This window comes from Quercus lobata, chromosome 2 (genome assembly GCF_001633185.2).
Source record: "Quercus lobata isolate SW786 chromosome 2, ValleyOak3.0 Primary Assembly, whole genome shotgun sequence".
NCBI lineage: Eukaryota > Viridiplantae > Streptophyta > Magnoliopsida > Fagales > Fagaceae > Quercus > Quercus lobata.
The window spans coordinates 31,762,223-31,786,512 of record NC_044905.1 but is presented as its reverse complement, the minus strand read 5'-3'; the positions used below and the strand labels follow the sequence as shown (position 1 = coordinate 31,786,512).

Sequence of the window (24,290 nt, the reverse complement as noted above, 5' to 3'; positions counted from 1 at the left end):
CTCGACCTCATGTAGTAGGTTTTTCCTTTCAATTTTTGGAGGTTATAGCACCAGTTTACATCATGGTGGGTCAGTCTTAAACCCATCTTCTCGTTTAAAGCGTCCACACAACCCAAAATCCTAAGAACATTGCCGGCGCACTGGGTAGGGGCTAAACGGAAATGCCTGAGGTAACCCCTTGTCACTGGTCCCATGGGGATTCTCATACCTCCCTCTACAAAGGCGAGGACGGGAATTACAACCGCGCCCGTTCCCCTCTTAATGTGCCATTCCCCCATCTTACAGTGTTCCAGCCTTACGTTAGGGGGAATCCTATAATCAACGATGAACTTATTCATCGCCTCTTCAGTATCAACCAACTTCCTCAATCTCAGTTTAGCCGCTTTCGCCATTTACTAAAACAAACCTAACCCGCGACGGAAAAGAAAGGGAGCTAAAGAGAAATAAATCCAGAAAAGAAAAAACGTGAGTTAATAGGGGTAGGGAACTTACATAAAAAGAGAATTACGCTTCGGATGGGCTGTATGTGCTTGAGATAGACTTGAATTTGGGCGGAAGTTCGGATGAACCCTGGATACACGCACTAAAACTCTTAAGTATAGAACTGGAGAGACGGATCCATCTCCAAAAAATCTTTTATACTTTCTAGGGTAAACAGCACGCCCCTTTTTCCCGCCCAAAGAGGCCAGGAGATCACCACCGTTCGATTCCCATCACACCGTTGAACGTGGGAAGCACCAAGCCGCCCGTATTTAATGAGGCCACGTTTCGCCTTCCAACGGCTCTAGGAACGTGCCTTGGGCAGGTGAAAAACCTCGGGAATCGCTAGATGACAAGGATTGATAGGCATTGGCAGACCCATGATGTCATCAAAACCCTCCTATCCGTCCGAGGGGACGGATAGCAGGATTTTGAGGGGCTATTGTGGGTCCGAGAGCTCTGCAGTCCGGCCCAAACTCTATCTGGGCCTAGGGCCCGTGCCGAGGAGGTACCTTGCCGAAGACAAATGCTCAGTGGCCGAGGTAGCAAGGGGAACGGCTGAGAACTTACCCTGTCCTCGGCATTCCATAGCTTCAACAGGAAGACCAACACCTTGGTATAGGCAATCCCCAAACAGCCCCCTCAAAGGGATGTGAACGGAATGGGGCCCATAGGGAAGCAGGGTGTGAACTCGGACCAAGGAAAGTGCGTCCCACCCCCTTCAGTAAATGTACCTGCCAATACCCAGAGTTGGTTAATGAGAAAAGACGTTTGGGAGGTACAAACGTCGATCCATGCAACTAATAGAAAGTTAGACGGGACAGTTGATGGGATGGACACAGGAACAAGCTCCTGCCTGACCTACAAGTGGAGGGTCAGGATCAGCCAAGACGGACTATATAATAAAAAGGAAGGTGCACCGATTGGGGGGTTGGGAAAAATGGCCAGAAACCAGAGCCTCCCAACCCACCTCCAGGAGAAAGATTCCAGGGGTGTAGGAAAGCTTAAGTTCATACGAACACCGCGAAAAACCCACCGCCTATCGAACAAGGCCTAGCCTTTCAAACCCACGCTCTACAAATGATATTGTTAGGGGCCTTTTCACGTGCGAACCCGACACTGTTACGGTCCGTCACGAATCGCGTCCTTACAGATAAGAAGAAAGATATTTTTATCTAATGAAAGATGATGCCCCTTCCTCTAGTCAAAGTTGATAGGAAAAAGATAATGAAGGAAGATTTTTTTTTTGTGGAGTATATGAAAAGTGAAAACTAATTGTGAATTTAAAAAATATTCTTAAGTTGATCGTTGGACTCAAAGAAGCTTTATAACATGTCTGAAAATAATTTTGAAGAGACAAAAAAAGTCAGATACAAATAAATTGTCATGATTATATCATAAATGACAATTAGATTGATTAGAACCTAAAAAGACATAGGTTCAACATATGCTGCACATTATTTTGAAAACAGAGTATTTTCATCTCTAATCAAAACCTTGACGGCCACCCTTTTCCTGATTTTGACCTCAAAGAGCCTATTAAAGTCACTTGGTCTCTAAACCAACCTAGCCGGATGGGGCCAGTTTATATAGCTCTGAGATAAGAGTAGCTAACCACAAAGTGTTTGTCAATTCTGGTGAACTCTCACTTATAAGTTATAAGTTATAAGTTATAACTTATAAGTAAGCCATGCCTTGAGTAGAAGAGACAAGTTAGGTTAATGTAATAACGCTACTAAGTTACTATAAATGACAATCTCTCTCAAAAGTATGGGGCAAGTTTTCATGTGTCATATGCAGCTAGAACTATCAAGTAGTACTAGTAAATTCCCAAAAATCCAAAGTTATGCTCAGCCCCAGTAAGTGGCTTTGGAACGTGCACACTGCACATGCATGAATAATAATTATTATTTGTTAGATAACGAAGTATATTTTTTATTTTTTTTGAAATTAACACAAGTTATTTGTCAGTGAAGATTTAACTTTCACAAATCTGAAAATAGTGTAAATGATGTCATGTCATTTAAAGTCAATTAATACAATTCGTCATTTATTTTTAGAAAGTTTGAATTTGTTAAATCAAGTATGAGATAGACAAGTTTGAGATTAGATTTGCTAAAATCTAATAATTGAAAGGAGTTTGAGACGTATATATTAAGATTATCTAGATTTCTTATAATTACTCTCTTGTGTAGTTCTTAAGAAACTGTCCACTCACAATGAAACCAGTAGACTAGATTTTGTCACGTTAATTAAGTCTATTGACTAATTGATTTCCATTTTTTGGATTTGATTGAAAAATGGAGAAAGTAGGAAAATGTTGGCAATTCATAATTAGCATAGCATATATATGATAGCTATTAGGAAACGTGTATTGGAGTCTTGGCTTGATAGAAAAAATTCAATCTTTATAGCATCTTCTCAATCTGTGTTGTCTCCTTCACTCTGTGTGCATAGAGCCATTGAACTTTATGCTCTTTTAGGGAATGCCAGTGGCACCTACATTGGATTCCTCCGGATCTTGATTGGGTTAAGTTGAGATTGAATTCGGATGGTTAAGTTTTGGTGGTAGAACTAGATGCTCTAATGGGTATCCTTCAAATCCTAAATGGTTTGGTGAAAATAGTTGATAGAAAAGCTACAAATAGTGAAATAATCTTTTTATATTCTTCTAAAATCACAACCAATTTTACACTCATTATCACAACTATTATATGTGACTGTGGTTAGATGTCTGTCATTTTCACATAGGCTTACTATTTTTTTTCCACTACTCATAGTCAGCCACATCAAATAGTTGTTCACATAGAACTATTAATTTTTTTGCACTACTCATAGTCAATCACATTAGATAGTCATGAAAATGTATGTGAAATTAGTTATGGTTCCAGAATTTTTCCGAACTTTCCCTCTGTCATTGCACTTGGGGGAACACTACACACACAAAAATTTACACGAAAAGTCCATTTTCAAAACAAGCGGGCATCAATGTTTGTAAATTGACACACCTAAGAATTAGACAGACTCCCATTCTTAACTTTAAATTGTACCATGCGATAAAATTGCGTTTTCACTTTTCATTGATTTGGACAAATGCTTAATCCTGCAAAAGGTTCCACTATAAAATTGTTTTTCCATTGATTTGGACAAATGCTCAATCCTGCAAAAGGTTCCACTACATAAAATTGCGATTTCATTGATTTGGGCACTTGTTTAATCCTGTGAAAGGTTCCAATATATGGCACGCATGGATGTCATGTACCAGAAAGAATGATCATAATTTTGACCACTCAACAATCAGCATATAAATCAAACTATTGCACTGGTTTGATAAAATCATAAAAGTTACGTATTCCCTAGGTTTGTTTAGCCAGTTATACACTGAATGTGGTTTCTTTGAAATTTCTAAATGGGGAACAAGGGTAATTCTATTTATAAGCTGTGTCATATGCATGAATAATAATAATTACTAGTCGCATACCCACACAATGCATGGAATACATAATTATTTTGTAATATGATATAATGTATAATTTTTTTATGATAATTTTTTCTCCAAAAAAATTGAACTATTTTTAATAGTATTATCCATCTCTCTATCTCTACAAATACACCTGTGAGGGAGCCGAGGACTGAGGAGCCCAATCCAAGGACGAAGTTGTCCAATTCAAGCAAAGAAAGATAGGCAAACTCCAAGGATTGCGCTCACCCAAGGAAAGCAAGAGAGCCAAAGGATGACTAGCACCCCATTGAAGCCTAAGGATAAGGGAAAGGATAGTAACAAGAGAAAATGAGACCTAAGAGGGTGGTGGGAGGAATTTTCCTGAAGAAGACACCTCCCACCTCCGCATTTAATGCTTTGCACCAACTTAATCAGCTGTATTAATGAGGAAATGACCCATGAACAGCAACATCACAGCTAGCAACTCTCTCTACCACCTCCAAAAGGGTCCTGACAGGACAAGTATCTTGAAGGACCACTTAAAACGTACAGGTGAAAGGCTAAGATGCTAGGGAAGAGACTATAAAAGAGAGGAAACCCCCCAAAAAATGGGGATGAACAATTTCCAAGAAAAAAGAAACAAGTGAGAGAACTAAGGATTACCTTGTAAAGGGACATGAGCTTAACTTATTAATAAGAGATTTATTCTCGGACCCATCCGAGGAGGATATTATCCTCATTTGTTGTTCTAAATACACTAATCTGTTACTTTGGATTCAACAATCTTAGACTTGGACTTATCTTTACATTGCACTTGACTTAAAGACCCACTCTCTTAAAAATTCTATTGTTTGAGCTTGATTTGAAGGACAAGGTATTACTATTCTCAATGGGCTTGGGCCTTTCTTTTTAGGGTCCACCACACCGTTCTATTATTTTGAGTTTTTTTTTTTTAAAGAAACTTGGGGGTGTTTGATTTATTTTTATTTTTTTGAATTGGTTTAAATTTTTCAAATTTTTGTTATAGTGTGTTATGTTTTCCTTTTCTTTGGGTACAACTAAACTTTTTTTAAGTTTCAAATTAATTATTCAGATTTCTCTTTCTCTTAAGGAGATTATCATGATAAAATCTTTGATAGTACTTAAATAATTGATAGGAACATTCAAATATATAACCATGTAGATTGTATTTTGATATAAATTCAAATTCTCACTTCCAATATAAATATATATATATATATATATATATATATAATTAACTCAAACTAAAACTATAAAAGCGAAAAAGAGTGCATGTGATGGGGAACTCAAAAAACACAACCAAAATGTATCAACCCAAAGTAGAATACAACAAACACAAAAAATCATCAATCTAAAGGAGAGAGAGAAATCAATTTTTTTCACAATTGAACAAAAAAATGGAAGTTTCACCTTGATTAAAATAAGTAAATGAACATATTGGAACCAGAGTATATTATAACATAAAATCATCGTATCAAAGAAGCAATTACTGAAAAACAATAAAGCTACTAACAAAGGACTTGAGGCTTGTTTTATTCATTTAAAATTTACTTCATTTTCTTAGCAATCAAACAAATAGGACTTTAAGTTTCTAATTTTTTATTTAATTTTTTCTGAAAAAAAGAAAGGTGTATAGGCATGCAAAGTGAAAGAAACCTACCATGCAAGAAACCCATTGTGCAAGCCTAAAACGCGGTTCAGAACTTCTCTTTGCAAAGTGGCATTGTGGGCAACAATTTGCCACTTGCGAATTCAAAGAGAGAGTAGGCTTTATGGTAGAGTAGTCAAGACAAAGGAATAGATTGTTAGAATCACTAAGAGTGATGTCAAAGCTAAAATGGAAGCAAGGAGCAACTTAAAGAACACCATCCTCAATGAAGTGATGTTTATCAACTAGAGAATGCTCAAACCTAATTCTAAAATCTAATTGAAGTGATGGGAGATTGTGAAGTGGTAATTTGGCAGGTTTCAATCTGCATGGTGTAAATGGTTGCAAGTTGAGGTTCTGTTATTGATGTAGCAATTGAGAGTCAAAAGTGTTTTGATTAGAATTAAGTTGTATCAATCTAATGTTATCTAGTTAGATAGCATTTAGCCAAGAGTATTGCGTCTCAAATGGTTGGCATCTCTTGGTGTATCCATAATATCCAAGGTTCAAATCATTACTCCCCGTTATAACTATATTGAAAAACAGTTAGATAGCATTTATATTTTCAATCTGCTTTGTACAGAGTTAGATTGTTTGAACTGATGAAGTGATGATTGCGATTTGCCCTATTTTGGGAATAGCATCTCAGGTTGTGACATTTGTTTTGAGCTAATGAAGTTTTTCTTAATTATTGAAGAAGAATAAGTATGAGTCAAATATTTGAATCACTTGTAAATGAAATGAACCAATATCAAAATAATGATGGTGAGCTCAGTTTGTTTACCTTATTGTTTCAAAAACCACAAACAATAATGTATTAGACTCATTTGATGGGTTTTGCATTGCTCTTGTTAAGGACATCATTTATTGTCTTTTTTTTCAGTCCCTTTTAGCTTTTGTTTCATTTATTAAAGGTATGCTCTTGTAGTTTACTACTACTCTCTAAGCTTTCCTAATGTCATCATTAGAACCAACATATCATGCCTCAAATGAACAATTGAAAATCTCTAGAACAAAGTCATGACTTAGACTCTAAAGAATAACAAAGAATAGCGAAAAACTTATTCTAATAATGTGGCACTAATAATCCAAAACAATTGCCATTGAACGTGTATTTATATTACTAACATAAGTCAACTAAGGTAGTATGTGTGGGTTTGCGGCAATACTAATGCCTGGACTTTGGAGTCCTTACATGCCCGACACAAAAGTTCAATTGGAATAAATATCCAAGGCTATGATGAAAAAGGATGAAAAAATTGTCTCTGTTCTCTTAAAGTTCTTTAGAAATGTCTTTGGTCACTTAAGAAATCTTCATTGTCAAACTCTTATGTATCTGGATCAATGTTCCTAAAGCCTGCAAGAACCAAATTCCACATTTAGCATTATCATAATCAGATAAAAATTAAACCACCAATCATATTTTAAGATTTTCTATTTCCTTGTGACACACAAACCCATCAAACTTATGAGGCAGATTTATTATTATCTACTGGACTGCAATAAAAACTTTATATTGCCTTGTGACATAATAAGAAACAATGTGCTAAACATGGTATTTATGACTTTCGGAGCCAAATAGAAATTGAGAAAGATCCCACATAAAGAAAAATAAAAAGAAGGGAACTATTGAGTTGAAAAATATGAAAGCATTAGTTGGAGTAAAACTGTAGCATATACTCTATTATTGTTTCAAAACTATCAAAAGTAAATACATCAAACTTCAGGGTTTTTTTTTCTTCTTTGCTTACATAGAATTAAACAAATGTCAGGTGTAAGAAAACTTGGTTTTCTTTAAAATTTCAAAGAAAAACAAATTAAACTGGTAAAAATTGTACAACATGAATATGAAGTAAGAAGTTGTTGTAGAGATTTCTAATCCTCGAAAATCCTTCTCATAATCGACAAACCAAATCCTAGCCACCCATAGCCCCAAAGTGATCATATTGTCGACAATGCAAAAAAAAAAAAAAAGCATATCAGCCTCAAACTTTAAAATTCCAAAGGAAAAACCAAAGTTGGGGAAAAAGGAAAAATAAGAAGGGAAAGAACACACATCGAAGTCGAAGGGACTTTCCAAATCAGATGCAGCTTTGGTAGCTTTTGCTGAGGTAGAGAAAGCAATTGGAAATTTATAGTGTTAAAAATAACATAGTTAATTACAAGGGTGGCAATTGAAGGGTTTAAACTTCAAAAGTGCCAATCGATTTTAAAGGGGAAAAGAAAGAATTGAGAATTGGAAGAGGCTTGAATTAATGGTGAGTTGGATTTAATAAGTTAAAGAATGTGTAAAGTTGCACTATTTTTTTATATTAATATTGTTTTTAAAAAAAAAATTACATGCCTGCTGATGTGGCTTAACTAGAACGTAGTAACAATAAATGCTACACTTCAACTTGAAACACAATAAAATAAAAAAAAGTTATCGCTTATTTTATAGTGTGAGAACTATTAGACCAAGTTGTAACCATATATACTTTGTTAATTACTATACAGATACATGCGAATCAACTCTTATAGGTATGTTTTTCTCCTAAACATAGATCAACATTTCATTCATTCTCATAATCAATAAATCATATATCATAAAGTGAAAATATAAAATAAAATTCAAAAAACAAATTTTTTTTTATCATATGAACATTTGAATAAATCCCGCAATATATAACTCTTCAAATTCATAAACCATATGATTACTTAGATTATAGAGTAAAATAAGACCAACCTATCCATCATAACATTGCAATATCGTCTAGATATAATTATATAAAAGTCATGTTTTGTTGATCTTGTCTCATTAATCCAAAAATAACATCTATATAGCTAATAAGATCTTTAGAGAGTAACATATGATGGGGAATTCTTAGTTTAAATAACTGCTTATAGATATATAAATCATCCAACACAAACGTCTATTAGAAGATAGAATCTATAATTTTAATACAAAAATTTGGCAAAATGATTAAATAGTATACTACCTTTAGCTTAGTGATATTAAGATATTTTTTATAAGGAGTAAACACATTCAACCAAGAGGAACTAATCAAAGAATTTTTAATCACTATCAACTATGTTAGTTTGCTCTTTTTTTTCATGGTTTCTCTTCCAAATGAAGGTGACATTGACAAATTTAAACTATGACAATTATAGAGTAGTTATACAAAACTATTCAAAAACTATTATTCAAAACTTTGTACAAATAAATTCATTTTTCCTATTCCATATGTTGTACATACTTATGGAATTTAAAAGTTCACTCTCCATTAAGGCTTGCATTACAAATACCAATGACTTCATCATAGAAATCAACCCTATTGAGAAGTTTATGTGGTTTAATGCTTAATTTGTCAAAAGTGGGGGCACCTTAGGCATTGTTTATGTTGAAACCACAAGATAAGCTAAATTTGTTTCTATGTAACAGAATTTGTGCAATTTCAAAATCACAAAGAGACTAAAAGGGGGGAAAAATATTAATTCAAAAATGTTATATGAATTAAGCATTGCATATATGAAAGATTTAGGCAAATAATGGGACATAAAATGTTATTCAAACTAACACAAACACTAACCTTCTTTTCTTTTTTTTCATAGGTAGATAGTGGTGGAGGGGGGATGGTGGGGTTTGAACCACAAATATGGGACACTACAAAGAATGTATTTACCTCTAGGCTATCATTTGCACCCCCTAAAAATTAATCTAGAAGGCTAGACAAAAGAATAATTGGAATTCCAAAAAAGAATTAATCACAAGTTCCTCAAGTATATCTATATATAAAAACATTAATAGCATAATGATGCTCTAGAGTAAATTATATTTTGTCTTATTCTTTTTTTTTTCTTTTTTCTTTTTGATATTTTCCTTAAAGATGATCAACTACGCAAAGTAAAAACTTGCCAAAAAAACTCAGATTAACTAAAATTGTGTTGCCAATTCTAAGTCAATTAAGAGTAACAAAAGTCAATATCATTAAAAAATTTGGGAAGGAAAACAGCAAAATCACTTCACATAGACTAAATGTAAGAATACCAAAAAGAAAGGGAAAAAAGGTTCATTTATATTTGTGCATTTTGTTCACCTCAATGGTCATCCTATTGCCGACTTAAGTTTAAAAATCTCTAACAAAAACAATCAATGTCTTCTCAAAATGGTGAAAACTAAAGCTTGATTGAAAAATGTGGAGAACAAATAGTATTGAACTAATTTTTTTGTTGTAAATGATGGGGTGATCGTATCTAGAATGTACATTGGTAGATATATTGTAAAGCTTAAATAAAAATGATTGATGTGTGAGTGAGAGAGAAATACAGTTGTGAAAAATTGAAAATTTGGAAGAGGAAACATTGTAATTGTAGATAAACGAAGAGACACAAAACTCATCTTTGGGCTGTAAATTATGCTTGAAATTTTAATTGTATCCACTAAAAAGATAATGAACTATTCAATTTTAATAATTACTTGAAATTAAAAAGAAGAAAATGAAAAGTTGAAATCAATTTGGGTGGCTGAATAGTCAAACATTTGTATCTAATATATAGTAACGTTTGTAATTTGAATATTTATTATTAGATACTTAGTTTAATAAGCCCACCTTTTATCCATATCTTTTCAAAGAACACAATCCTTAAACATTCAATCCAAAATTAAGAAATGCAAGTCTTGAAACTTTAATATATTTTAATCCTTCATTACTTAAAGATTTTATCTCGGTAAATTTTTGCATTGTCAAATGCAATTTCTAGAAATTTAAGATTCTTTTAACAAATTTCAAATAATTAGATGAAAATTTAAGTATATTTTTGAAAAAATATTAACATAAGCAGTTTCCAAAAAATAATCATTTGATTCTTATTTACTTACAATTATTCTAAATTTTAAATAAAATTTTCAAATTTCAACAATTATTGAGAAATTAATTAGTGAAATTTGCCATATGTCAATCCAAATATGACATGTAGCACCTTAGCACCTTATCATCCAAACATAGCTCACTTACAAAGGATAATGACTAACATAGGTCAATGTTAAAGTGAAAATTCAATTAATAAAACTATATTGAATAGAAATTATTACCAACCATAATCACACAAACAAAAAAAAAACAAAAACAAAAAAAAAAAACACAACGTAGAGGTGAAAATATATATATTATCAAAATTATAGAAATTTGTATAAATCAAAGTAATGACTATTACACATTTAAAAAGCTGGAATATGTCCCAACTCCACCACATTCTAAGTCCTCAAACAACAAACAAAGTCTATTGAACACATTTACTTCAATTTCACTTCTTAAAGGGAAAAAAAAATCCTGTGGGGGCTACGGCCCAAAATAATGAGTAGGGCCTTGGGCCCGTCCGAGGAGAAAATGTGACTTAGTGATCCACGTTTTAAGCCTTATCACAAGAGACAAAGAAAAAAGGTCCCAGGAGGAATTCCTCCTCGGACACTAAAAATCTAGAGCATAGATACGTCCAAGCCACTGAAACCCATCCTCTAAATACATGAAAAGAAAGGAAACACAAAATATCTTAGCAAAAGCTGCCACCACCACATTGAATGCACTACAACTATCTTCCTGGCCACATTAATGTGGAGAAGACCCCTAAACAGTGTTGCCTTGGCTACTGCAACTCACAAAGGACTGAAAGAGGTGTCTAATGGGATGGGTGCTCAAGTGAAGGCTTGGATGATCAACAAATGTAAAGCCCAGATGGTAAGGAAGGGCCTATATAATATATAGAAACCCCCATAAGAAAGGGAGAGAAAAAAGGAGGTCAGAATACTGTGGCATGCAAAGAAACCCTAATGTATTGGTCTATATACATAAATTAAACATTGAATCTCCTCAGACTGTGAGATTTTTCAACGTAATGGCTTTTGTTCTTGTCCATGTGTACCTTTATCCCATGCAAGCCTCTATCTACTTATCTAAACTTAGTTCTTAAACTCATACTCTACAAAATTCATTGCGTTGGGCCTTTTGGATCAAGACTCCACACGATTGGGGTTTGGGCTTCAAAAATTGTCACCCTACAATTGGCACCGTCTGTGGGGAGAACTTGAGTGTTAGTAAGTATGACGGTTAAGCATGGCAGGATCAGGTCCACACCAAGAAAATCCATGCCAAGCTGACCCTCAGCAAACAGAACCTATTGGGCCCTAGAGGCAAAATAATCCTCCTAACCCTAAGCCAAATCCAAGCAATGGAAGAAACCGAGAGGGGAGTGTACATACTACTCAGACAAGCCAAAGCCACTCCCAAGTAGGCAGTCACATATCCCAAAGGCGAAACAACTATCAGGCCATGCAGCGAGAGACAGACAACCTGAAAAAGAAGTTGCGTCGTGCACAGCGAAGGTAGTCCCTTTCCAGCTCAAATACATCCTCTAACGAGGATGAGGATGTCAGTTACAGGCGGAGGTCAAGAACTCTCCCAAGTGAAACCTTTTCTTACGAGAAGGAGTTGCGCCCTGAACGGAGATATAAGAGCCCATCTAGTCAGGGTTTGGGTAATGATGCAATGAACAAGGCATTGGATTAGATCTCCAGATCACCCTTCGCGCACAGGATAGAGGGGGCTAAATTACCTCGACGCTTCAATCAACCTACGTTTGCCATCTACAATGGTCGAGCAAACCCCGTGGAGTATGTGAGCCAGTTTAACCAGAGAATGGCTATCCATTCCCAAAATGAGACTTTGATGTGCAAAGTTTTTCCGTCCAGCCTGGGACCAGTGGTGATGAGATGGTTCAACAACTTGAAGACGAACTCCATAGATTCCTATAAGCAGCTTACCCAAGCTTTTTGCTCTCGCTTTATTACAAACAGCAGAGTCCCTCAACCCCTAAGTTCGTTGTTATCCTTGTCTATGCACGAAAGGGAAACCTTAAAGGCGTATTCTGATAGATATTGGGAGATGTATAACGAGATGGATGAAAACCACGATGACGTCGCCATCAGCACGTTCAAAAGTGGTCTCCTCACCGAGCACGGCTTAAGGAAATCTTTAACTGGTAAACCCGTCACCAGCGTTCGCCAATTGATGGACAGGATTGACAAATACAAAAGGGTGGAAGAGGACCAGCTACAAGGGAAAGGAAAGGAGAAGATCATTCCCCCCAAAGGGAATGATTACAGGTTAGAACGATATAACAATAACCAGCCGAGAAGGGATTTTTCGAGACAGGCTGGATAAACCAACATGCAAACGGTTAATGCCATATTCAGAGAGCTGGTGCAACAAGTTTTGGAGAAAGTCAAAAAAGAGCATTTCTTCAAATGGCCGAGTAAAATGGTCGGAGACCCCTCGAAGCGCAACCAGAGCCTGTATTGTCATTATCATCAAGACCACGAGCATACCACTGAGGATTGCAGGAATCTATGGAATCACTTGGATCAGTTGGTCCGAGAAAGAAAGTTACGTCACCTTTTACACCCCTCCAGCGGTCATCTGGGCCAAGCAGTTCAAGAGCCTCGGAAATATGTATCTTTGAGACCTCCCATGGGGACAATACACGTCATCCTCGCCGCCCTAGGGAAAACCTGCTCTTTTCCCTCTGGGGTGCTGTCCATAGCTTGGCCCCTCGCCGAGGATGGTGAGAGGGAGTCCAAAAGATCTAAAAAGGGAAACTCCCTAGTGTTGGGGTTCTTGGAGGAGGATAAGGGTGGAACTATCCAACCTTACGACGATACTTTGGTGATTACGTTGAGGATTGGAGGGTTCGACGTGAGAAGGGTACTAGTAGATCCGGGCAATGCAGTGGAAGTAATGTACCCTGATCTGTACAGGGGGCTGAACCTAAGGCCTGAGGACTTAACGGCTTATGACTCTCCTCTTATAAGTTTCGAAGGGAAGACTGTCATACCAAAAGGGCAAATCAGATTACCTATACAGACCAGATCAGAGGTGGTAGAGGTTTATTTTATCGTGGTCGATGCCTACTCACCCTACACGGCCATAGTAGCCAGACCTTGGCTCCTCGCCTTGGGAGCCGTGTCTTCTACACTTCATCAAAAGGTAAAATACCCGTCGGGGGGTCAAATGGAAGAGATTGGTGGAGATCAAGCCATGGCTAGCCAATGCATGGTGGCTACCATCTCACGCCGGTCCAATGCCGAGTCCTCGGCTTCTGTGAAGAACTTATAGCAATCAATCACCTCGGCAACACAAGTCAGTGAACTAGCCGAGGAGATAAATTGTGAAAGTCTAGAAAGGGTTGCCGTTGACAATAATCCAGAAAGATTTTTCCAAGTCGGCTCGGAATTACCTCTTCAAGAAAAAGAGGAACTGGTCGGGTTTCTGAGGAAGAACGTTGATGTATTTGCATGGGGCGCCTACGATGCCCTGGGGGTTGACCCTAGTCTCATTTTTCATTACCTAAATGTTAACCCATCTTCTATTCCAAAGAAGCAGCCACCCTGGCGCCCATCGAAAGAGCATGCCGACGCTGTTAGGGATGAAGTGATGAAGCTAAAAAAGGCAAGGGCTATCAAAGAAGTTTTTTACCCCGAATGGCTGGCAAATACGGTGGTGGTAAGAAAGAAGATGGGGAAGTGGCGAGTCTGCGTAGACTTCATAGACTTAAACAAGGCATGCCCGAAGGACCCGTTCCCATTGCCTCGGATAGACTGATTGGTAGATGCGACTGTAGGCCACCCCCGAATGAGATTCCTGGATGTCTTCCAGGGTTATCATCAGATACCACTAGCTCTAGAAGATCAGGAGAAAACGGCGTCCATAACACCCGTCAAAAACTACCACTATAAGGTGATGCCTTTCGGTTTAAAGAATGCAGGGTCAACCTACGAAAGGATGATGACCAGAATGTTCAAACCACAGCTAGGCAAGGCTATTGAAGTCTACATAGATGATATGGTAGTAAAAATTAAAGTGATGTCCGAGCACATGAAAGACTTTGAAGTCATTTTTAGCATCTTAAGGGAGCACAAGTTGTGCCTCAATGCTTCTAAGTGTTCATTTGGGGTCGGGTTTGGGAAATTTCTAGGCTATATAGCAACTCACAAAGGAATAAAGGTAAGTCCGGACCAAATCAAAGCGATTAATAGCCTACAAGCTCCTCAGAACCCAAAAGAAGTATAGAAACTCACCGGTATGATCGCAGTGTTGAATCGGTTCATCTCCTGATCTGCAGACCGATGCCGACCTTTCTACCTCTTGATGAATAAGTGGAAAAGGTTTGAATGGTCCTAGGATTGTGTTGTAGCCTTCCAACAACTCAAAGAATACTTGTCACGGCCACCCATTATGTCCAGCCCCGAAGCCGACGAGGTTTTGTTCGCATACATAGCAGTGGCCTTTCACACTATAAGCTTGGTATTAATACGGATTGATAATGGGATACAGCGACCAGTATATTATGTAAGTAAATCGTTACATGAAGCTGAAGTGTGCTACTTACCACTGGAAAAGGCAATGTTTGCAGTAGTGCATGCCACGCGAAAACTTCCCCACTACTTTCAGGCATACATGGTCATTGTCCTGACTCAACTCCCCCTCCGATCGGTGCTCCAAGGCGCGGATTACACAGGAAGAATCGCCATGTGGAATACGCTTCTAGGGGCTTTCGATATTAAATACATGCCCAGGACCTCTATCAAGGGCCAAGTCCTTGCAGATCTAGTCGCTGAATTTGCTGAACCCTCTGTAGAAGCACTAGCCGAGAAGGAAAACATGGATGGAAAATCGGTTGGAACAATCATGGAAAATCGGTTGGAACAATCTCTACACAAGGAGCCTCGCAATGGAGAGTCTATATGGATGGCACGACAAGTCAAAAAGGATCTGGGGTAGGGCTAGTTCTAATATCGCCCGAGAGGATTACCATTGAGAAGTCATTAAGACTTGGGTTCTCGGCTACAAATAATGAAGCTGAGTATGAGACTTTGCTGCAAGGAACGATTATGGTGCAAAAAATGGGCGGAAAAGCAATGGAAGCGTTCTCGGACTCCAGACTGGTCGTTGGCCAGGTAAGGGGCGAGTTGGAGGCTAGAGATGCAAGAATGCAGGAATACCTCAGTCAAGTCAAACGCTTGCAATCAGACTTTGAATTTTTTTAATTTGACGCATGTCTCTAGAAGCGTGAACATACATGCGGATTCACTGGCCACTCTTGCCACGTCTTCTGCACAGGATCTACCACGAATGATTCTTGTTGAGGATTTATGCAAGACAAGTACAATCGAAAGGGATACAATTCGGATCCATCAAATCAGAAGAAATCTGAGTTGGAAGGAGCCCACAGTGAACTTCCTCAAAGATGATGTATTACCCGAAGGGAAATTGGAGGCCGAGAAGATAAGGAGGAATGCTCCTTGGTTTTGGTTATCAGAGGACCACAAGCTATACAAGCGCTCCTATTCTGGGCCATACTTACTGTGCATACACCCAGAGGCATCAGAGTCATTGCTGAAGAACTGCATGAGGAAATTTGTGGGAGTCATACGGGAGGAAGATCGCTAGCCCACAAAGCACTCACCCAGGGGTACTGGTGACTGAACATGCAGAGAAAGGCCCAAGAATATGCAAAGAAGTGTAATCAATGCCAGAGATTCACCCCAAATATCCACTAGCCAAAGGGAGTCCTTAACCCCCTATCCAGTCCTTGGTCATTCGCTCAGTGGGGTCTTGATATTGTCGGCCCTTTCCCGAAAGCAACAGGGAACAAGCGATACTTAATAGTTGGCACTGATTATTTCACCAAATGGATAGAGGCTGAGCCGTTAGCCAACATCAAAGGCGTGGATACAAAGAAGTTCATTTGGAAAAACATCATTACGTACTTCGGAACTCCTCGCACCCTCATCTCCGACAACGGTCTTCAATTTGATAGTAAAACCTTCAAGAAATACTGCTGCGACTTTGGAATCACAAACCGATATTCCACTCCAGCCTATCCCCAAGGAAACGGGTAAGCCGAAGCTATGAATAAGGTCATAGTGAATGGGTTGAAAAAGAGACTGGATGATGCAAAGGGAAGATGGGTGAAAGAACTATCACATGTCTATGGACCTACCAAACCATACCGCAATGGTCAACGGGAGAAACTCCTTTTTCAATGACTTATGGGGCCGAAGCTGTGCTTCCCCTGGAAACTAGCTTCCCAACGTTGAAATCCAACACTTGTACCCCAAGAAATAATGACGAGTTACTAGGGAGAAGACTAGACTTAGCCGAGGAGAAAAGAGAAAGGGCAATGATCCAATTGGCTTATTACCACCAAAAGCTAAAACAAGGGTACGATACAAATGTAAAACTAAGGCCATTAGGGCTGGGTGACCTCGTGATGAGAATAATTTTTTGGCAGCGCCAAGAACCCTTCCTGGGGTAAACTGGGACCAAACTAGGAAGGGCCATATCGCATCACCTCAGTGGCAAGAATAGGTGCTTATTATCTGGAAAATCTAGACTAGAAAAATGTACCTCGCCCATGGAATGTAAACAATTTGAAAAGATATTATTATTAATGAAAACAGCTATGCCTGTATTGTATCCTGTGATCATTGCGCATTTGTCGACTCACTTCCATCTATACAAGTTTTAAACAGAACCTAAGTCCTGCATGGCTCCTCGAACCACAGACTTAGGAGAAATTAACAACTTATGGCATCTATACAAGTTTTAAACAGAACCTAAGTCCTGCATGGCTCCTCGAACCACAGACTTAGGGGAAATTAACAACTTATGGCATCTATACAAGTTTTAAACAGAACCTAAGTCCTGCATGGCTCCTCGGGCCACAGACTTAGGGAAAATTAACAACTTATGGCATATATACAAGTTTTAAATAGAACCTAAGTTCTGCATGGCTCCTCGGACCATAGACTTAGGAGAAATTAACAACTTATGGCATCTATACAAGTTTTAAACAGAACCTAAGTCCTGCATGGCTCCTCGAACCACAGACTTAGGGGAAATTAACAACTTATGGCATCTATACAAGTTTTAAACAGAACCTAAGTCCTGCATGGCTCCTTGGGCCACAGACTTAAGGGAAATTAACAACTTATGGCATCTATACAAGTTTTAAAAAGAACCTAAGTCTTGCATGACTCCTCGGACCACAGACTTAGGGAAATTAACAACTTATGGCATCTAGTCAAGTTTTAAATAGAACCTAAGTCCTGCATGGCTCCTTGGACCACAGACTTAGGGGAAATTAGCAACTTAGGACTTCTATGTAATTCTAAGGTATGTTCGCAGTCTTGCATGATAGCATCTATTGTTCTAAGTTCATTACACGGTCCTGCCCCTTCTCATTTTTTTATATCGGTAGGGTTGTTGCAAACATCAAATAAAGAAACAATAGCATTAACTCAGAACAACATAATGGAATTCCATCAACATCGATCATAAAGATTAAAAAAAAAATGAAAGAAAGCATTTTGTATTAATAAACCAAAAATAATACAATAGGAGGTCTTTACAAAAGAACAAAATGCAGTACAACTTCCGTCCGAAATAAAAAATATATATATATATACAGTAATAATAATAAAAACCCTAGGAGCTAAGTCTCAACAGGAGGATCTTCTTTTTGCTCTGGCTGAGGAGGTGGAACATCCTTGACTTGGAGATCTACCCCATGATCCTCAGTGACTGCTTCCTTAGCAAGATCCTTAGCCTTTGAGGAGGTTTTCTTTCCCTTACCCTTGCCTTTGCCCTTCTCTTCTTCCACATCCTCGCCTTGGACGGCGACCTGACCAGAACCCCCAGCGATTTCAGCTAGGGGGTGGCATCAGGAACAACCGTAGCTTGCTCAGAAGCTTCAGTAGTATCGGCAGGGATCTTTCGGATCTCTGGAGGGAAGAAGACCTTCTCAGGCAATCTCAAGGCCGAGTCTGCAGGGATCCCTGCAGCATTAAGAGCATGTGCCCATGAAATACTGCAATAATCCCTGCATACCTCTGGTAGCTCCTCGGAAAGCCTAGCATCAATCTCCTCCGCCCCAAGCTGATAAAATGCCCTCTTTTCGGCCTCAACTGCCTCCTTGACCAGCTGAGCCTCTTCCTTGGCAAGCCGGGCCTCCTCTTTGGCTTTCTGCAACGCTGCCTTGAGATCCAGCACAACTTGCTTTTCAGTAGCAAGGTTGGTCTTAGTCACGTACAGCTTCTGGCATTGATCTTCAGCTTGCTTTTCAGCAGTCTTCAAGCCAGCCTCAGCACTCTTGTGGCCTGACTCAGCCTCCTTGAGCTTCTCAGATAGCTCGTAATGCTCCTGCTTGAGGGCTCCCAAGGCCTTTTCCACCTCAGCACGCGAGAGGGCCTCGACATCAGCTAACTTGCGATTGTCGCAGCACCACTGCTCAGCCACAAATACTTGTTGAGTGATCTACACAAGAAATGACAAGATGACAGGTTATAACATGAAATGATCTAAAAATCCTACCGATAAGAGGGTGAATTGCCTTACCATCGCAAGATCTCTCTTCAAGGATAAGAAGAGTTCAGGCTGTGAAAATCGCCTGTAAGCCTCCATGTCCCTGGGAAGGAGAACAGGCTGCTCCAGGGCCTCAGCAATGTAGCCCGTTCGGCCCCGATTGTACTCTCAGATCGAAGCATTATAGGGAATGGCTACTCCATCCACTTCAAGCCGAGGGCTCCAGGTGCGCAGAGGCATACGCACTTCAGCCCACTCCATCTCTTCTCGGCTTTCCACAAATGGAGCCCTTTTGTCCCGTTGCTCCCGGGTCATTTTTTGCTGTTTTCTGCCTTGGCGAGGACCCACCTCAACTTCCTCAAGGGACTCAACCGGCCTCTTCTTCTTCAGGTCAGGATTAGCCTTCAAGCCGAGATCGGCTAGAATCTGTGGAGGAGCTGGAGGAAGGTCAGAGTGGGTCTAGCTCTTAGTGGGCGCTTTCGAGGTTTGCCCTTTACCTCGTGCAGCTATCAATTCGTGCAAACTCTTTCCCTTGGAACCCATGTTGTCAACTTCCTCGTCAGAAGAACCGTCCGAACAGGCAATCACGATAGGAGGAGCTTTGATTATTGAATGTCTATCCGGCTCGCCCTCAACGTCCGAGAGTTCGATTAAAGAAGCCTTTGGAATATCTTCCTCAAAGTAAAATTCATCTATCTCTTCTTCTAAAGAGAGACGAGAGGACTCAGTCTCCTCCTCAACAAACGCTGCGGCTTCAAGATTTTCTTGTGGAAGAGGTAGTGCGGTTAGTTGAAGGTTCTGAAGGACGGGCAAAACAACGGGCGGGAGATCCCTTCGAGCCAAAAATCCTAGCTTCGACACGTTAATCCTGGTCAACCTTGGACTACCAGCTCTTATAGAATGGTCGACGTTCGTGAAAGCACGGGATAAAGGTTCGTAACCTAGGATCAAATGAGCAGCATGCAGTTGCCCGTCCATATGAACGAAGATCTCTGACCTTAGGAGGTAGTTCAAGGCTTGAACGTTCGTAAGACTCAGCCGAGGAGCGACGTGGCGCCTATCTGCAAAATAGCCAAGAAGGAAATTTGTAATTAAAAAAAAAAACGGGGTGTTTGAATCTTCAAATAAAGACAGACTAAAGGGCTGAACTCCCTTCCCAAGGGATTGATCCTAAAGGTACCGCACCTGGTTCTCCTGCCCGAGTTGGACAATGAAGACCGTCGTTCCTAGACAATTAGGAAGTCATTCTTCATACTCTTATTGGACTTAGGAAGACAGGAAATTAGCCTAACGACCTCGGACCGAGATTTAAGGTAGTACCCCGCTTTGTCAAGATGGTGGCACTCGTACATGTGGACTACATCGTGCCATGTAAGGCCTAAACCCATCTGCTCGTTCAAAACGTATATGCTACCCAAAACCCTAAATAGGTTGGGAACGCATTAATGTGGTGTCAATCTATGGTTACGCAGGTAATCCCGAGTAATCCTACGCATAGGAAGCGTCATTCCTCCCTCTATAAAAGCGATCATAGGAATGACAACCTGACCCACTTCCCTATCGGTCAGCACTCGTTCCGGAGGACAATACTCCAAAACCACCCCCTGCGGGATGCGGTACCTAGCTCTAAAGACCTCCATGGCGGCTGGAATATCTACTAGACACTTTAATTTACCCATCTAGAAAATCTGATAGGCCGAGAAGGAGGGCCGAGATGAAAATCAAGATTACAAAGAGGAAGGAGAACTTACGGGTGTCCTTACAACAATCTCTGAAGCACTTAGAAATCTCTTCAGGGAAAGACGTCTCACAAAAATAACTACGGAAATCCAAAGGTCTGGAATGTTCATGAATATCTGGGCACTGGAGTTCTCTGGAGTTCTCTGGACTTCTTATATGTTAGTAGAAGAGAAAAGCAAAAAAGAGTCTCCTTAGGGTTTTATATAGCAAGGGGGAAAAGAGAAGGTCATTCCCGCTCAACGATCTAGGAGAAATGTCAACCGTTGGATCTGCGCTTCGCTGTCGGATACGGGAGACACAAAACCGCCTGGATTAATAAGTAACGCCTCGTAACTCACAACGCGTCAAAATCAACTGTCCCCACACGCACGAACTGGAAATTAATTGGTTCTGTCCCTCAAAAAGTCAAAACCCCGCTTTTCTTCTCGGATGGATATAAAAACTGAAGTTTTGAGGGGCTATTGTGGGGGCTACGGCCCAAAATAATGAGTTGGGCCTTGGGCCCGTCCGAGGAGGAAACGTGGCTTAGTGATCCACGTTTTAAGCCTTATCACGAGAGACAAAGAAAAAAGGTCTGAGGAGGAATTCCTCCTCGAACACTGAAAATCCGGAGCATAGATACGTCCAAGCCACTGAAACCCATCCCCTAAATACGTGAAAAGGAAGGAAACACAAAATATCTCAGCAAAAGCTGCCACCACTACATTGAATGCACTACAACTACCTTCCTGGCCGCATTAATGTAGAGAAGACCCCTGAACAGTGTTGTCTTGGCTACCGCAACTCACAAAGGACTGAAAGAGGTGTCTAATGGGATGGGTGCTCAAGTGAAGGCTTGGATGATCAACAAGTATAAAGCCCAGATGGTAAGGAAGGGCCAATATAATGTATAGAAACCCCCATAAGAAGGGGAGAGAAAAAAGGAGGTCAGAATACTGTGGCATGCAAAGAAACCCTAATGTACTGGTCTGTATACATAAATTAAACTTTGAATCTCCTCGAACTGTGAGCTTTTTCAACGTAATGGTTTTTGTTCTTGTCCATGTGTACCTTTATCCCATGCAAGCCTCTGTCTACTTATCTAAACTTAGTTCTTAAACCTATACTCTACAAAATTCATTGTGTTGGGCCTTTTGGATCAAGACCTCACATGATTGGGGTTTGGGCTCCAAAAATTGTCACCCTACAAATCCATATATCATTTTTTATACCATAAGTTACGTATAAAATGTTTCTCAGAGAAAAAAAAAAAAAAAAAAAAAAAAAAAAAAAAAAAAAAAAAATTATGCATTAAACTTTTGAGTTCTAGAAAAATCTAACAATTTATAGTTTGATTATCACTAAATGAATGTTAAAAGACTCAAGTCTATTTAATGTTACAAAAATATTTCCCACAAAATATATTGATATTTTTTCATTCTAAATAACTATAAAAACACTTTAATCTTTATTGGGCATGAGAACTGTGTATCAAGTTGCTTGGAGACACATTGCAAGAAAAAAATTCCAAAAGGAATTATTTTAATCCAAGTAACCCATAATTACAATCCCATTACATAAAATAATTCCAAACCCAAATCAATTACCTTATGAATAAAATATGATCAAAATTATGAGAATCCATTAACACAAAGAGATCAAACAATCAAAATAACAATCTAGATATTTTTTATCTAGTGATTGTAATAAAATATTGAATTGTGAGAATAGAGTAAGAAAGAGAGAGAATAGAAGCTTACTAAGTAAAATTGTCAAATTCATTAAGATATGAGTCTTTAGAGGGAGACAATTCTGCCATTGAAGAAATGCCAAGTGATTCTATTTGGCTTTCATAGACAAAATATGCCAAGCAGATAAGTTTTATGTTGAGAAAAATTGACATATACACACAATAATTTTTGTATAAAATAGTTCAAAGTTTTTTGTCTACCTAGATAGATTGGAACTCCAAGCTACTCTAACAGTCACATTTATTCTCCTTCAATATCCCTTAAAATTCAAAAAAAATAAAAATAAAAATAAAATAATAAAAAAAAAGATGGAGAGAGAGAGAACTTACAAGCAGAATATATAAGATTTGGATTAGCTATTGAAAGTGGAAGGATGATTTAGATAGAAGACTCTAACTTTGCATTTACTATACAAAGAAACTATTTTGCTTCCAAATTCCAATTTTGGATGGAAGGATGTGAATAGTCATAACTGAAAATAATAACTCATGTTGTATGGATAACGATTGAGAAGATTTAGTATATGTAGTAGATTAGTAGCAGATGAATAGTCATCTTTTTTTTTCTTTTTTTTTGAGATGGAGATGAATAGTCATCTTAATAGAGTGCATCAACATGTTTGCCCATGATCTATATTTAATTTTTTTTTTTTTTAAATAGAGAGAAATCATAAAGGAAAAAAGGATTTTTTTTATTAAAAAAAAAATATGAGGTGGAGGATGAGGTGGCTCAACTGGAATGTAGCATCATTAAATGCTCTGTTTCAGCTTTTAGTAATATATATAAATATATATATATATATATAAGTTAGATAGATAAATACAAACATGATACACATAAGAAAAATGTAATGAGAGAGAGAGACAAAGATACCTCGAAAATAATAAAGGCACGCATTTTTTACAGACCAAAATTCATATATGTAAAGAAAATATGTCAAAACACATAGCCAATAGAAGAGTTCATGAAAATTGCTAAACACATAGATAGGGGTGTCAGTGCCAATGGTTGGTAAAAAAACAATTTGTATTGTGACTAAATGAAAAAACACAGAATAATTATTATTATTTAAAAAAAAAAAAAAAAAAAACATGAGTTACATTGATTGGTTGGCTACCTTCTAGAAATATAACATCATGCACATTGTGAGCAAATTAGCATTTAGTCTTAATGTTAAACAAAAAATACTAACCATTCAAAAAGTCATCAAAAGTTGTGATACAAATATAGTGATAATTCAACATTGTGAAACACACCTAAACAAAAATCAAGAGTGATATGTAAAAGAAATTGATTACCCAAAATTTCAATAAAGAATCGATAAATTCCTCTGGGATTGTAAGCAATAATCAATAGTGGAATTGAATTCTTGATAGTTTGCACACCTTTGTCTTGCATATTCACTGGGCATTGGCTATGTATAGAAATTTGGGAGGGGGGGGGGGAACTAAAGGTGGAGATGGAAAGAGAGAAATTACAGGCAGAATATATAAGATTTGGATTAGATATTGAAAGTGGAAGGGTGATTTGGATAGTAGACTCTAACTCTGCATATACGTTACAAAGAAACCGTTTTGCTTTCAAATTCCAATTTTGGATGGAATGACATGAATAGTTGTAACTAAAGATAATAACTCATGTTGTATGGATAACAATTGAGATGATTTATTATATGTAGTAAATTAGTAGCAAATGAATAGTCATCTTTTTTTCTTTTCTTTTCTTTTCTTTTTGAGAAGGAGATGAATAATCACCTTAATAGAATGCATCAACATGTTTGCCCATATCTATATTAAATTTTTTTTTTTTTTTAAAAAAAAAATAGATAGAAC

At 38.2% G+C, this 24,290-nt stretch overlaps 1 protein-coding gene across 1 annotated transcript; it reads left to right on the top strand.

Moving 5' to 3' along the window:
• Positions 1-12,262: 12,262 nt before the first annotated feature.
• On the top strand, positions 12,263-12,787 carry LOC115963125. Its single transcript, XM_031082023.1, has one exon. The coding sequence runs from the start codon at positions 12,263-12,265 to the stop codon at positions 12,785-12,787; it is 525 nt and encodes a 174-aa protein (XP_030937883.1).
• Positions 12,788-24,290: the final 11,503 nt, after the last annotated feature.